At 44.8% G+C, this 15,800-nt stretch overlaps 2 protein-coding genes across 8 annotated transcripts; one reads left to right on the forward strand and one right to left on the reverse strand.

Moving 5' to 3' along the window:
- On the reverse strand, positions 1–12,161 carry TK2 (thymidine kinase 2). Of its 7 annotated transcripts, XM_085589365.1 has the most exons (12): positions 11,872–12,012; positions 11,370–11,407; positions 10,546–10,620; positions 9,060–9,113; positions 8,634–8,753; positions 6,566–6,655; positions 5,137–5,210; positions 4,398–4,517; positions 2,508–2,596; positions 2,137–2,216; positions 828–908; positions 1–439 (listed from the first exon to the last, which is right to left on the reverse strand). In XM_085589365.1, exons 5-12 carry the CDS (start codon positions 8,655–8,657, stop codon positions 341–343), a joined length of 657 nt encoding a protein of 218 aa, XP_085445491.1. In that variant the 5' UTR covers positions 8,658–8,753; positions 9,060–9,113; positions 10,546–10,620; positions 11,370–11,407; positions 11,872–12,012; the 3' UTR covers positions 1–340. The 7 variants fall into 7 exon arrangements, 6 of the variants coding, with proteins under 6 accessions (XP_085445491.1, XP_085445488.1, XP_021390401.2 ...); XR_014957786.1 differs by lacking the exons at positions 8,634–8,753; positions 11,872–12,012 and adding an exon at positions 12,041–12,161 and having other exon boundaries at positions 828–1,422; XM_085589362.1 differs by lacking the exons at positions 8,634–8,753; positions 11,872–12,012 and adding an exon at positions 12,041–12,160.
- A 70-nt stretch (positions 12,162–12,231) lies between these two features.
- On the forward strand, positions 12,232–15,608 carry CKLF (chemokine like factor). The gene is made up of 4 exons (XM_077786251.2): positions 12,232–12,422; positions 12,605–12,763; positions 13,605–13,700; positions 15,215–15,608. Exons 1-4 carry the CDS (start codon positions 12,354–12,356, stop codon positions 15,317–15,319), a joined length of 429 nt encoding a protein of 142 aa, XP_077642377.1. The 5' UTR covers positions 12,232–12,353; the 3' UTR covers positions 15,320–15,608.
- Positions 15,609–15,800: the final 192 nt, after the last annotated feature.

Genomic DNA, 15,800 nt, shown 5'->3' on the forward strand with positions numbered 1-15,800 from the left:
GATGTTGTAATAAACTGTTTATTTCAAATTACAAAAACAGGGTTGTCTTTGGGAAAAAAAAAACAATAAAGTCACTTCTAGGAAGCAGCAGTGAAGTGGGAAATGAGGGAAACAGCCATATTTTAGTTGAATAGAACTGACACAGTAAAGCTGAAGGAAAACCTAAAAACACAAAGGGAATTGGTTCACATTCTGTTCCTGATTGGTATCTGATCATTTCAGAGCTGTAAGTCCAGTGTTCTACAAAGCATAGTGCAAAAACAATACCCATTATATTTAAATATTTAAAATACTAACTCAGACTTCAGTAGATGATTTCTGATACAACAGTCACAGGCTTCTATAAACAGCGTTGTCTGTTAGCTGGGTTCAGTATTTGGTCCCGGTTTTCTTCATACTTCTCTACCATTTTCTGCATGTCATGGTCAGCTCCAATAACCTTGGAGAGAAGATGAACACTGGCAATAACTGACACTATAAAACTTGATTTCTTTTGAGCAAAACAGGACTACCAGTGCAGCCAAACTGGGACAATCCTAGGGATCTGCCCAAGCTGCTTTCTGCTGGGAATTTGGCATTCCCTGAAAAACTCCACAGCTGATCCTACAAGCAATCCCAGTGAACAGCCCCTCAAATTCCACTGCAGACATGGCAGACCCGACTTTTGTGCTATACACCAACAGCTACCATGTTTGTCAGAGGCTGTCCTTCTCCAAAGGTTATCAGAAAAGCAGATTTATTTACTTTAACCACTAAACAATGCTCCTATTATTTGGAAAGCACAATCCCCCACATGTTTGACTGGTTCTAATAAAAATAATACTCACAAGTACTGGGCAGGAAACTTCAAACAGTGCACGTTTAATGAGCCACTCTTCATAGAGCTCATGAATAGCTTCTAAATATTCCTAGAAAAGAGGCACTAGAATAACACAAATGCCCAGGGATGACACACACATTGCAATATTTATCCATTTGGGCAGTAGTTAAGAGACACATATAAGTCTGCAACACATATCTTCCACTAACAAAAAATAAAAAGCATAAGATGGTTTTTGAGAAAAATTAATTCCCAGTACAAAGTTTTAACTCCAGGAAGACCTCAAAGACACAGCTTACAGAAGAACAGGGCTCTCAGCTCCTTTTAAGATCAAGCAACCATGATTCTCTCCCACAGGTAAAATGTGGTTCATGATTTTACAGAGAAAAATACAACAAAGTAAGGACAAAAAGGGCAAGGCTGCAAAGAATAAGTATGGGAGGCACTTTCTGTGTCAGTACATTTCCCTAGAATTCCAGTTCACTTTCTTGTAACTCAATTTCATCTAAAAGCTCTTCTGCCTGTCATGAACTGGCTTTTTTTCTTCATGGAGACCGCTTCACATTGCTCAATCGTAACTGCTCCCCTCCTATTCAGCAGAGCTGCAAAATAACACAAGGGCTTCTTCAAATCCATTACAGGACGATTTAATCTCAAAATTTCACATGGCCCAAAATTCAGCTCTTTGCACAGATCTTCAACTGCCAATTGCTTCTCCTGAGCCACTCGCCCAGAGCTGCAGAGGGAACTGCATTCACGTCTGGTCAGGCTTCTTCAGAAGCCTTGTGGCATGAGGGGCCATGCTGTGAATTGGCACAGAAATCCCTGTTCCATCACCACCATTTGTTTTCAGGCAGATTCCCAAGCTCACAGTTTTCAAGGAGCTGCTTCCTTTCAGTCACAGCAGAGACACTTTCCATGTACAAACGTCCTGATGGGAGCAGACAGCAAAGTGCCCATGGAAACCTCAGCACCTGCAAGCCCAGGCACCTGTGCTTCACCTGGGTGCTTCTGCGCCACTGCCTGGTACAAAGGCAATTGACTTTCACATCCTAGGGAAGATTACCAGCTGATGAATGCTGCACCTAAAGTCAGCTACAGTGCCCTGATTACTACAGCAGAACACCTGGAGAGTCAGTGTGCAACAGGTAATTTTTAAAAAATAAATCAAAATTCAGTATTCAGTGTTTAGTTTGCAGTGGAAACAGCTGCACTACATTCTGGCAATATACTTAAGATAGAATTTTATTATTTAGATTGGAATTGTTCTGTTTTCAAAGCTCCTTGTAAGCACATATATCAGAGGAACTCCTTACCAGAGGAATGACTTTTTCCTCTTCCCTGCACCGTGTCTTTAGCCTCTCATAACAAACTTCAGGAGATGTCTGCAAATAAACTGCAGGAATAAAAATGTTAATAGTTATGTTCAAGGATCAGCTTTAAAAGCAAACCAGAAACTCACTTCACAAACTATAGAAGGGAAGGGTCCTGGCTTGGGTACCACCACTGGACCTCCCCTTTGGCACTACCCAACCAATGAACCACCCACAAACCCAAGCTGTCTGATGGTGGGCACTTTTATAGTGAATAATGTGATTATTTATGAGAAAAGAAACAAGAAATTTTTTTTCTCCCAGAAAGAAAACCCACCCACAAACACAGCCTTCCAGACACACCAAGATGTTACCTATCAAATCAACTGAAACATCAGTGTTGTTCTGGATCCAGTCAAACCACTCACTTAGGACAGCATAATCCACCTCTGGCATTTTTCCACTGAACAAACAAACACAAGAGGCATCACTCACTGAGCAGCATGCACAGAAATCAACTCCAAACTCTCATTTTGCTCACCTGACCAGAATCCTTCCCCATTGACTCCAACATTTGTGAAAAGAAGGCCAACATTATGCCCATGCAAATTGAAGGCCACATAAACCATTTTTTTATGAAATAGAAAGACCAAATATTTTCCTTTTTTTTTTTTTTTTTTAAGCACTCAACGGTATTTATTGCTTAGGTTCTCTATATGAGCATCAGTTCAAATCTGTCCCAGAGCATGTCACCAGAAGGGCTGGATTTATTGCGCAGCACCAACAATTCTTTACAGAAGCCACAGTAAAAGGCAGCAAAAATATAATGTCAATGTGTAAATAAATTTACTCCCACTGTAAAAAATATTTGTGAAAAGAGTAGTGAAATATTCAATATGCTTAACTCTAAACTCAAGAGCACAGAATGTTGGAAACAAATGTTCCAAAGTTATCTTAGCAACAATAAAGTACCAGAGAACTAAAGTAAAAGGGAGTTACTGAGGACATGTTAGGAATCACATAACATGTTTTCATTAGTGTATCAATTTTCACTTATTACCATATTCCTGATTGTCAAATATTATAGTATCCTCTCTTCAAAACTGGTTACAGTAACACACACCCCATATTCTTTCCTAAACACTTCTGCAATAGTAAAAATGTTAAGAAGAAAGATGGAGCTGGGAGGCTCCTGTGCCCTCTAGCTGAATGATTAAGATCAGTTTGGCCATTTTAAATAGGACTGAAAAAAATATTCCACAGATTTCTAAACCAGTCCCCTGGCAACTTGCTTTGATCACTTGTAAAATTGAGCAAAAGTAATAAAGATATTTTCCTAAGTATGGAAAAATGCAAAAATCCCTGTTTGTACCACATGCCCTTTTGATCTGCCATCCAGAAATGGGGTAACACTGGCCACTGCTGCTCTTCTTGATAATCACATCAATTCTGGGTAGCAGGGATCTACATCAGCCAAACTCTGATAGAGCTACTTTTCTCCAGGACAGATGGAGGAAACAGGAAGACTGAAAGGAACTGGAAATAAGAAAAAGCTCTACTCTTTTTTTTTTCTTTTTTTTTTTCCTTTCCTTACCCTAGAAGACAAATACATCCAAGTCAATTCTGCACTGGCCTGCCCTATGGACAGCACATGATTGCTATCCCTGGTAATCCTGGGGGGACTCTGGCTCAAGATCCATAAAGATACAGGGTATATAAAAAGCACAAAATTTACATTTCCAAAGTTTGCTGGCATTTGGCTGCTACCAAGTCAGGCTTTTACTGCCTAAGTCCAAAATGAGCAGAGCGGGTTTCTATCCAGTGATGGACTCAGAGGGACGTGGACTGCAGTGCTCACCTACAGCACACCCTGCACACTCATGTGCACACACTTAAGACTCACCTAACACAGCCAGACTGACTCATTTTTTAATGTGCCACAAAACAGCTACTTTCATACATTCCTCAATTTATTTATAGTCCTTTTACACGTCCTTTTCTTTTGGCTTGCTGTTGGTACTATCAGTTGCCTTTTAGCTTGCTGTAACAAAACAAAGCAAATGCCTTTTTTTAAACATTTAAAAATTACTGAAGCCACAAAACATCTTAGATGTCCTTAAAATTGTTATTATTAACTCACAGTGTTGGCACAAACAGATTTAGCCTCATGGCAACTAACTCTTTGGGAAAAAAAGCAGTTTGTCTAGAATGACAAAAGAAGCCAGTAACTAAAAAAGAGGATATGCCGAGGATAATCCAGACAGCTTGCACTGTGTGAGGACTGGGATGAATAATAACTTCCAAAGGCTTTCCCGTGGCAAAGAGGTGCTTGTGCAGCATGGATGACACCCTGTGGCACAAACTGGATTTGTCCCTCAAGGCCCCTGAAAAACCCAGCAAAAACCATCTGTCACATTCACTCCTCGACAGAAAGCCAGTATTCCAAACAAACAAAAGCCTGACCCCTGCACTGTTTCAGTTACTCTGGGGAGTTATACCTAGGGCAGTTAGGTGTCACTGTTGTAATTGCTCTTTCTTTACTCACAACCTACCAAGGCTTGCAATCTATTTTGATCCTGCCAATCCTGATTCTGAGCAAGAACACAGGACTTGAGACCCTGCTTGCAAGAAATGCAATCCTGGATACCAGGCTGGATAACAGTGCCCCAGTCCTCTCCCTCCTACAGTCTTATTCTATGTTTGTGGTTTTTTACCTGTCCAGCATGTGTTTGATTCAAGCAAGATTTGGGTATTCAGCTGGAAAGCAGATAACTTCAACAGATGGTGTCTAAATAATACTGAGTGCTACATACTCAGAAGCACTGCTGAAAAAGGTTTTCCAGAGTCCTACAGGAAGTGGGCAGCACAGCCCATACCAACACAGAACTGCAGATTTCACAGGCCCCTTAAAGGCAGCACATTACCAAAGAAATTATCATTTGATTAGATATATATTTAAAATAATGAATCCAAGAAAGTAAAGCAGAAAACCATATCCCATACCTTCGATAGAGGTTTTCCACAAAAACATGTTTTGCACTGTGAATCGACCGCTCCATCATCCTTATGGGGGAAATCTGCAACATAAAAACTTCACTCTTGTCATTTTCATGCTTGTTTCTTTTCACACTCATATGGCACATATGAAACACCATTTCCAAATCTCGTGAGAAACAAACTTATTGGGAGGGTTGGAACCACAAAGCAAACAAGGACTCCTCATCTTACTCTGATTTATTATTCAGACACCAGTTCAAAGCCAAGTGCTCAGCATTCAGCTGAGCAGTAGAAGGTAAGTCAGGGTACAAAAAAGCAGCAATCCACTTGGGATCTGCTGGACAATGGGAATTATTGCTCCCAAAGTGCTGCCACATCCCATGCATTGCTGGGTCACAGCACAGGGCTGACATCAGACACATTCAAGAAAGGAAGCAGGACTTTTAAAAGAAGTAACTGCAGCTGACAGAGCCCTGGCATCAGCCAGTCCTGCACACGTTCCACCAGCACTTCACACTGGAGCTGGAGATCCTCTGACACCCCTGGGCCTGGCAGAGCAACTTCTCACCCAAGTTTCTGCACATTAACAAAGCAAAAATGGTCCAGCAAGGCTCAAATGACAAAACAGCTCAGATTGAAACAGAGGGAAATTATCAGGAATTCTTGAATGAACTTCTTCCCCAACAGAACAGGATTTCTACTGCCTTGGAAAAACACCTCTTCCAAAAACATAATGATTGTGTGTCACTTTCATATCTGGCACTGCCAGAAGTCTGCCCCAACACAAACTCAGAAAACAGGACATAAGAACAATCAGTAAAATATAAGCATGGCATCTAAGACCAGGTCTTGTAATCAGGGAATGGAAGACAGCATAGAATGTAACAAAAGGTATTTGAAGGAGAAAAGAATGGAGAAATCTTGATTAAAAGGTAGGATGTGAAATTTAATATTAAAAAAAATATATGAGAAAAAAAAAAAAGTATGTCAACTACCTGAAAAAGGAATAGAAAATGGTAGTGGAAGTATTTTGCATAAACAGAAGAAACAATGGCTGAATTTGTACTAGACAGCACGAAGCAGTACTATGAATTTTAACAGGAGATTACTTGGTGTTTGCCAAAGATTTGAAATAATGAAATTACAGACAAGTCACTGACATAAAATGAGTCAGAGATTTATACAAGCCTAGCCTTGGAGGGTGTGCCCAAATAGCAGGGTCAGTTTGGGGAAGCTGTGAGCAGGCAGGAGGCAGAGGTTTTTACCCCCAGAGCACACACTAAGCATATCAATGTCTGAACCACAGAAACTCCTACTCACTGCAAGAACAAAGAATGAATGCACGCAGCATCCTAACTCTTGAACACAAGGTTAAAAGGATTTAGCACTCATAACCACACCTAATTGCTCTTAAAATTAAAAGAAGTTTCCTTACCATGGGCCTAGTGTGCTGCTCCAGCATGGTCAGCTGGACATAGGTCTGCAGAGTTATCCCCCACCTGGATGCATCCTGGTACATTAAGCCCTGGGGTCAGAGATGGAAGCAGGACAGATGGACATTTGTTAGAACAAATAGCACAACAGGAAGTTGGGTATTTAGGAAGCCCTACAACAGCATGGCTCTAAGAAATGCACTAAAACATCAGGTTTGACCAAAATGAAGTGATCATTTGCTCTCCACAATGGAGATGCAGAATTACAGCCCTGTCCCTACAGACACTGAGTGGGAGGCTGGCTGAAGTCAGCAGGAATTAGTTACTCTGCACATGGAACAGTCATAACAAAGTAATGAAAAAAAACCCATCTACTCCTCTATTTCTGTGCTCTGACAGACCCTCAGTACACCCAGTGCATCCAGAAATCGTACTGGGTTCTAAGTATGTTCTGGGCCTCAGAAAAGGTGTCCTTTAACACAGGCAGTTATTTTTCCCAAAGCATCCTCACAGCAGCTCTCAGATAGCTGTTCCACCTTCTGATTGCTGCAATTCCACACATATAGAACTTACAAACAACAATCTATCCTGCACAGCAGAAAAAGGATCTCACTCAAAATAAAACATCATACAGTGTCTGTTGACTGAGGTGACAAGTTTTAAGCCAGCAGCAAAGCTTCAGCCCACAGGTCTGTGCGGTGGTGTGTTTTTCTTTCATTTAATATTTGTTTAATATCTGTTTCCCCCCCCCCCAACCCCCCAATCTCCTCCTCTCCCCAGTGTCAGTCTTCCCTAGCTCTCCCCTCATCTCCAAGTGGTATTGGACTATTTGTACTATTCCACTCCCCTGTTTCCCCTGATAGGTTTGTGATATGTTAGTTCTGCCCTAAACTCCTCCCCTGCTATTCCCTTAGTGGTTACTGTTCCTACACCCCTCCTCCTGAGTTCTGTATAAAACCTCTGCTCCCGCCCCCGAGGGGGTCTTGGGGCTCACTGAATAAAACCATCCCGTTCACCCCCAAGTCCCGTGTCGCCTTCGTCTGTCCCCGTGCGCCACGAACTGAACTGCAGAGCTTGCAGGGGGAAGCGGCTGCCCGTTCTCTTCCCTCACCGCCCAGCCCGGCACAGCTCGGAGTGCCGCGGCGAGAGGAGCGCATGCCGCGCCACAACAGGTCTGACCTTCTGCTTTGCTCCCTGCCAAGATCAGACTTTCCAAGGGCTCCAAGGCTGCTGTGGTGTCCTGCAACACGTGCCCCACCCCTTTAGTAACAATCAGAAAGGCATGAGCAACTCCTAGGAGGGACAATTTACTGAGGGCCTGTGCTAACACTGATGGTATTTAACTGATGTCAGGGCAAGTGTGGCTTGGGGTGTGTCCACACTGCAGATTGCAGAGCCTTGGCACTGACCCCTGCTCAGCCACAGTCGGTTTCTGCAGAGTGGCTGAGCCCCGAGCACAGGCTGACAGCAGGGACCACTTCCAGCACCCCAGCAAGGCCAGTGTGCAGCTGCAGCTGGGACCCAGGGCATCCTGGGGGGAACACTTCCAAGAAGCCTTGGCCACCCAAAAGACAATGGAAGCCCTCAACTCCTCACTGAGATTAATTTTCCTTACCTGCAGCAGCCACAGGATCACAGATTCATGCAGTCTTAAAGAGTTGGAATGGACCTTAAAGCTTATCCAGTGCCACCCCTGCCATGGCAGGGACACCCCCCACTGTCCCAGGCTGCTCCAGCCCCAGTGTCCAGCCTGGCCTTGGGCACTGCCAGGGATCCAGGGGCAGACACAGCTGCTCTGGGCACCTGTGCCAGGGCCTGCCCACCCTGCCAGGGAACAATTCCTAATTCCCAATATCCCATCCAGCCCTGCCCTCTGGCACTGGGAGCCATTCCCTGTGTCCTGTCACTGCAGCTCCTGAGGAATTGTCCCTCTCTGGGTTCCCTGCAGCCCCTGGAAGGAGCTGTGAGCTCTCCACCAACTTCTCCTGTCCAGGCTGAGCAGCCCCAGCCCTTCCAGCCTGGCACCACCCAGGAGGTGCTGCAGTCCCCTCAGCACCTCTGAGGCCTCACCTGGATTTGCTCCAACCGTTCCATGTCCTTCTTATACTGGGGTCACCAGAACTCCAGTCCAACAACATTAACTGACCAGATCCAGCCCTCACCTCACCTTGAGTGACATCCTTCCCTTCTCTGAAACAGGCACAAGCACATTTAGAAACAACTGCCACACTCAGGGCTTACTGTCCTGGGAATTGCTTTAACTCACCCCACCAGACACCCAATCCTTGCCAAAACCACATTTTATATGCAGTGTTTCTATTACATGCATGTCTTAATCACAGCAGAAACTCTTTTGCTTCGTGGAGCTTTAGTTTTTGCTGTGTGAGATTTGGATCACACCTTTTGTAGTAATTTTGCTGACTGATAAAAAGCCATAACACGTGTCTTGCTAAAAGAACAGTCACTGTAACTGCAGGAATAATTTCTGCCACTTACCAGGATATTATGACCCCGAACATTTCTCCACTTGGTCAACGGTTCCTTCAAAACCTGGTTAAAAATAATTACTCCACGTTAATTAAACTAATTAACTTATTAGTTAATTAATTAAATTAGTTAATTAATTAAATTAATTAAATTAATTAACTAAACGTTAATTAATCTTAGATTCAAGATACTTAATGTGACCATACAAGTGTACAACTATTTTTAAGGAATACTGTGCAGTAAATCAGAGTATTCAGGACTTGTATTGGAAAGCTCATCACACTCAAAAAACCAGCACTGAATTCTGTAATACAAAAGGTAATAATGAACACTACTAAAAATAGAGACAAGTCAATATCCAAAGTTTTCTTAGCATTTTTAAACACTGGTAAGACTACTCATAAGTCCGGGGAGATTTTTTTTTGAGTCAAAATCAGCTGTGTAAGGGAAAGAACAGCTTAGCATATACTTAGCATTTCAATGACAAGCCCATCCCCTCACAAATTAAGTTCTCTGAAAGTAACACTTGCCAGCAAAGCAAGAGGATCAGACTGCTACCACATCAGTTTTCATTTTATTTTTATGTTCTAACAAACAAAATGTATTCAAATCCTTTACAAAATGAATCAGAAAAGCTTCTACCCTGAACAGGTAAAATCACAAGAGACCTGCCTGGTTCAAATAGGGTCTAAATCTGCAATAATACTATAGAGTCAGGCCTAAGAGAATCTCATCAGCCTGGGAACTTAAGTAGCTACTTAACAATGCTGCACTGTATGCAAATTAAATTCTGTTATCCTCTGGATTAACAGTTAATTACTTCATAAGGATAATTCCTGTTAAATTACCAAATAACATTCAGCAACCCAGCATTCCTATGAGGACTCCTAAAACTTACTGCCAAATGTGTTGCCAGGTCTGTTGGGGAAAGCATTAATACCTGTTGTACAAGAACAATTGCTCACTGAGGTTTGACCTTGATTTTGTTTAAAATGCAACAAGCCTGCCCTTCCCCTAACCTGATTCTAAACAACACAAAATCAAATACCAGACGAGTCTCAGAAATCTCCTGAAACAGTTCTAACAGATTTTCATTTTTTAAAAAAAGCCATCTGTTCACTGGGATCTCTGTTACATGGCATAGGTATTTTTACATAATATTTACTTTGCTTTTACCAAACCCATCTAAGATTTCAGTGACATAAAATGGCAAACAGGCAAGTCCAAACATGCCCATGCTCTGTGCGTTGCTGTTATTTTATAAAGGCACAAACACTGATTCACAGGTTTTATTGGTATTTTGGCATCCAGTACATACCACATGTGATCTACATTTCTCTGCTGCAATTGGACTTCAAAAAGTTGGGGTGGTGCCCCAGCAAGCCCCTGGCTCAACCCCTGCTGCTCCCTCCTCACGCACCCAAGGACATGTTGGAGCTAAGACAAGCAGCTGCTCAGTGAAGGAAATAGGGACAAAGAAATGTGCATCCAGTACCTCAATGCTGGTAGTTTGTGCAAAATAATCCAGGCATGTTGTTTTTCCACTGGCAATGTTGCCCTCAATACAGATCTGGTGAAAAACAAGAGTCACTTTGAGACCCACACTGTGGCAGAGCAGTGACAGTGTGTTAGAAATGCCCCCTGCTCATTCCAGCTTGCCAGCTCTCCGTGCTGGGAAGAGATTATTTCATGGGGATCTGTTTGGACGTTGTGACTCTCCCAGACCACTGCTTTTTCCCCTCCCTGCTACTCCCACAGCCAGCCCCTCTCCTGCTTCCAGCCTCCTTCCCCTTCCCAGGACCCCAGGGGCTCCAGAGGGTCACCTGCTGCTCCTCACTCTCCACAACGCACTTCAGGGACCTGACTCCCAACTTCAAAAAAGTGCCAGCTGAAGTAGTAACTTCAGCATCCATTATATAGATAACTTCAAGGGGGATCACATTTTTATTTTCAGAAATCTAAACAACTAAAATAAACTAAGAGAATTTTTTTTTCAACAGTCTTAAAATAATTTATAGTCCATAGGGGGTTATATAAAGCAATGGCAAGGCTACACATGCAACACTGACCCCAAACTGCCACCTGTCCCGACACAAGGCCTCACAATTTTTGCACAGATGCCCCACAATTTAAAAAAAAATTTCAGAACTAACCAGCATAGCCTTGCACGAAGTATCACCTAGTGACAAACCCATCACGACACAGGGACACATCTATGGCCTATGGTTGCCAATACACACACACTCAATTTAAAATGGAATTACAATGAAAGAGGCTGCACTTTTTACTTTGCTTTCTGAACAAAATGCAAATACTTACAATTCTCTTTCCAGCATCTTTTTTTATCAGATGTTTATCTAGAATTGAAATAAACAACAGTTAAAATCAAAGCGGTCTCATAACCTAGTTACACTGAGTCTCTTACTGTGAGACCCTCTAGGCCAGTTTTAGGTTCCCCATGGCTTAATATGACTATTTTCTAAATTATCAGCCATCAAGGTTTTAGGTAATTATTGGGTCACGTAACAAACACATTGTGGCACCGACTGACACAGATATAGTTACAGTTCTCCACTATCCCCGACAGTGTCAATAGTCCGAGGGTGAGTGCTCACACTATCACCAGATTTTTGCTACATCTGCTGCTCCTCAGTGGGTCTGCACAGGGGAAAAATGAATTTTGGAAAGACCAGCTGGAGTAGCACCCACTGGCCTCACACGCCCAGCGGGGTAAGGGTGAGGATTACAGAGCAGCTCCAAAACAAGCACCTTACACTTCAAAACAGCACAAAAAAACCTATCCAAGCCAAGCTGAGCTTACAAGACCCTTCACCCAGCCAAGCAGGAAGGAAGGCAGGGACGGGCTCGGCAGTCACCCCGGTCAGAGCTCCAGCCCGACCCCGCTGCTGCTGCCCCGGAGCCGCTCCGGCGCATCCCGAGGGCCGCAGGAAGCCGAAGCCGGGCCGGGCCGGGCCCCGCCCCGCACTTACGGTCGGCGGCGGCGCGGGGCGCGCCCGATGAGGGGCCCGGGACGGCCCTGCCCGCGCCCCGCCGGCCCCACGCCCAGGCCGCGCCGCGCCGCCACATCGCCCATCCCGCGGCCGCCCGGCCCGGCCCGGCCCGCCCGGCCCGGCCCGGCCCTTCCGCCGCCGAGCCATCACTTCCTCCGCCCCGGCGCTCTGAGGCGGGCCTGCTGCAGCGCCGGCGACTGCCCCGGCATTACCTGTGCGATCAGCGCCGGCAGCGCCCCGGCTCCCTGCGTCGCCCCGGGGCCCCGGTCCCGCCGCGCAGCGCTCGGCCGCCATGCCGCGGCTGGAAGTGGACCGGGCCTTTCCCCGCTCGGCGCGGGGCGCGCTGAAGATCGCCCGCACGGTACGGCAGCGCCCGGGCCCGCGGGCAGCGCCCGGGCCCGCGGGCAGCGCCCGGGCCGGCGGGCAGCGCCCGGGCCCGCGGGCAGCGCCCGGGCCGGCGGGCAGCGCCCGGGCCCGCGGGCAGCGCCCGGGCCGGCGGGCAGCGCCCGGGCCGGCGCTGAGCCCGTCCCTCCTGTCCCGCAGCTGGTGGCGCTGGCCGCCCTCCTCTGCTTCGTGGCCTCGGGCGCGCACAGCGCCTACACGGCGCTGGCCGGCATGGAGACGGCGATCACCGCCCTGTTCCTGCTGATCTACCTGCTGAGGCTCGACGCGCGGATGCGCTGCCTCTTCTGGCCGCTGGCTGTGAGTACCCGTGGGCTCCGAGCGCGGGGTGCTCAGGCTGTGAGTACTGGTGGCTGTGAGTACCCGTGTCCCCGGCCGTGAGTATTAATGGACTGGGTACCCATATCCCCTGGCCGTGGTACCAATGTCCCCTCGCTGTAGGCTCTCCTGTCCCCTGGCTGCGGATACCACTGTCCCAATGTCCCCTGGCTGCGGATACCACTGTCCCAATGTCCCCTGGCTGTGGGTTCTGCTGTCCCCTCGCTGTGGGTCATGCTGTCCCCTGGCTGTTAGGGCTGCTGGCTGGGAGCAGCGGCCGGCCTGTGACCAGCAGGGATCACCTGTCCCAGAGGATGTTTTCCGTGGCTCAGTGATTGTTTCTGTACAGGTAAGGCAAGCCCCAGTGTTCTGTGGAGGTTGAGGCAGTTTATTCCTAAGGGAGTTTTGTTCCATCAGTTCCTGGACGGCTGCTGGATCCGATAACAGCCCCTCCCGGCACTGTTTGTCTCGCTGTGTAACATCTTCACATCACAAATTAGTCACACATTTTCACTCAAATACTAACAAGTTCTCTTACCTCCCTTTTGTACATGTATTTGCTGCTTCAGACTCTCAGATGTAGCCAAGTTGCAAAAATTTGATGCAAAAACAGCAGAAGAAAGGTAAAACAAGGAACTTTTACTATAAATGCTCTTTTTGTAACCAAACCACTGGGTGTCAGTGTCCTCTCACACAGATATTGCTGTAACTGTTTTCATGGCAGTCGAGCCGTTTTTAACTCCCTTCTCTGCTGGGAGCTCTCCACACTCTCCTTCAGGCCTGTATTTCAGAATAAATATTTTGCTTCCACTGGCTGTTTCAGGATATTTTCAACTCGGTGATTGCAGCGTTGTTCCTCCTCGTTGTGTGCTTGTTTGCAATAATAATCAAGACCAACAAGGGGACATTGGCTGGAGGAGTAAGTAGGAACATTGTTAATGAATTTCAGTTCTTAGAGTGCAGCGATTTGAACACATTGTGGTAGGACCATGCAAACAACTGTCTTGGAAGAACACTCTCAGCAGTAGCAAACAAGATACATTCAGAGTATCTCACTAAAAGAAAATAATCCTCACATCACAAGTAATCTAAAGATGTTACAAGACTTAGGAATTACTGCAGAGAAATATAGAAACACTGAAAATTTCTAGAGGTTATTTTAGTAACCTACATTTGCTATCATAGCTGAAATCCTAGGTGGGAGAATCCCTAGCACTTTTAGGACTACCCAGTATGGTTACTACTTGAGAAAAAAATGCCAACTGTCCTAAAAAGAGTTGAATCTTTTTAACAGACACGCTGGTACCTCCCTCCTGGCATGTACATTGTTTTTTCTTACACAACCTGAGAAATTATGTCAGTTAAAAAGGGGTTTTGTTTGTACTGTGATTATAAGAATTTCATGTTCTTAAGATGAAATCAGTTTAATAGTTTAAGTAAATGGTGTTTTTCATTCAAAAGGCAATTAATTTAATTAACCTTAAAAAACAATAAAGAGGGGAGGAAAACCCTTCCATTTTGAAAGTCTCTAGAAGTACAAGATAAGCTGAAATGTGACAAGCAACCAAAAGTAACCTAAAGCCTGCCACAGAGCTCTTTCAAACAAAAAGGAGACTTTCTGATAGAGTGACTGTGCTGGAATAGAATTTATATTCTCAGTTGTGAAGTTCACAGAAATTAAAGGTGGGAGCAGGTAGCTGGGAACATAAGTTTGGGTGGAACATGTGACATCTTCATTTCTGGGAGGGACAGAATCACCCCCAGCCTGTTCTGAGGCACAAACTGCCTGAGCTGTGCTCTCCCAAGAGCTCTCCTGAAAATAACTCCCCTCATCAGATAATTCAGTGCTTTCATAAAAAACCCCAATGTGCATGTGGGATGGGGCTGAAGGGCAGGAGCTGAGTGAGTTAACTCAGTGGCTTCTCTGCAAACACATTTTTCCAGTTACTTGCCTGAGGTTGTCTTACTTTTAAAATAATTTAGTACATTTTCTTCAATTTCGAATATGTTTCCCGTTCAGAGCTTCAGAGGAAAAGAGCATTTTCCTGCTGGGCTTGTTTCTAGGAATACTGACTTTTCCCTTTGAGTTTTCTCAGGGCCAGTCCCATTAATTAAGCAACCCCTAAAGAGACAGAAGGGCTTTCATTTAAGACAAAAAGCATTGTCTGGCATAATGCAGCATTAGCTTAGCTTTCAGGGAGAGCACCATACTACCTCCAAGGCCTGACACAAACATCAAACAGAGCAGGCTGTAGACAGCTCTCTGAAAGGCCAATGGGATGTAAATGTGGGTGTTATTTAATTTATCAGCTGTTTCAAATCACATACATTTTCAAGGCCAGAACCAAGTTAGAAAGATGTGTTTACTGATGAGTCACTACAGTACAAGTTCGAGACTGATTGGGGGAACTAATTTTATGGTAATTTTTATAGGTGTTGGGTCTTATGTTGCTTGTTCTCTGCATTGTCGACGTGGTTCTTCTTTACAAGAAGATTAGTCTTGATAAAGCAAGAGGAAGGAGTGCTCCTGCCAAATAAGAATGACACGTTAGTGAAAGAATGAGTTCTCCATTCTGTTTTTCCACTCTCTTTTAAAGCATTTGTATTTTTGTGTGCTCAATTTTGAATTTCCTGTGCACTGATGTTTCTGCAAGTATCATTCATAAGGTTTTGTACTTTTCCAAATGCAGTTTGAGCATTGCGATTTCACCAGTTAAAGCTTCAGTGAAAATTGTCATGTTTTTCTAAAATTACTTCTGTTTTTACTGTTAGAAAAATTATTGTCATGGTTGTCTTCTTTCTTTAATAAAAAGAAAATACAAACGGCCTTAAGTGCATTATTTAATCTTATTTCTTTAGTAAGTGTAAAAAAGTACATTAGAGTAAATGTACATGGTAAAGTAAAAATGACCCAGTAACCATCCTTCGGAAAGATTTTCTTGTGCCATGCGAATTTCACGTTAAAGCGTTCGCCGAGGCATTCGGATCCTGAGATTCCAGCCTTGAGCGGCGTTTGGCC

This window comes from Lonchura striata, chromosome 11 (assembly GCF_050655825.1).
Source record: "Lonchura striata isolate lonStrDom1 chromosome 11, ASM5065582v1, whole genome shotgun sequence".
Classification (NCBI taxonomy): Eukaryota; Metazoa; Chordata; class Aves; order Passeriformes; family Estrildidae; genus Lonchura; species Lonchura striata.

What these genes read in the sequence shown, in the direction of transcription:
- TK2 (XM_085589362.1), bottom strand. Translation starts at nt 12,137, where the DNA reads ATGTGGCGGCGCGGCGCGGCCTGGGCGTGGGGCCGGCGGGGCGCGGGC. An exon ending in CAGTCCTCACACAGTGCAAG is followed by an intron (nt 2,597 to 4,397) that starts CTGTCTGGATTA and finishes TTGTTTGTTCAG; the next exon opens with TGGAAAAATGCCAGAGGTGG. An exon ending in AGGAAAAAGTCATTCCTCTG is followed by an intron (nt 909 to 2,136) that starts GTAAGGAGTTCC and finishes CCTCTTTTCTAG; the next exon opens with GAATATTTAGAAGCTATTCA.
- CKLF (XM_077786251.2), top strand. Translation starts at nt 12,354, where the DNA reads ATGCCGCGGCTGGAAGTGGACCGGGCCTTTCCCCGCTCGGCGCGGGGC. An exon ending in GCCTCTTCTGGCCGCTGGCT is followed by an intron (nt 12,764 to 13,604) that starts GTGAGTACCCGT and finishes TGGCTGTTTCAG; the next exon opens with GATATTTTCAACTCGGTGAT. An exon ending in AGGGGACATTGGCTGGAGGA is followed by an intron (nt 13,701 to 15,214) that starts GTAAGTAGGAAC and finishes TAATTTTTATAG; the next exon opens with GTGTTGGGTCTTATGTTGCT.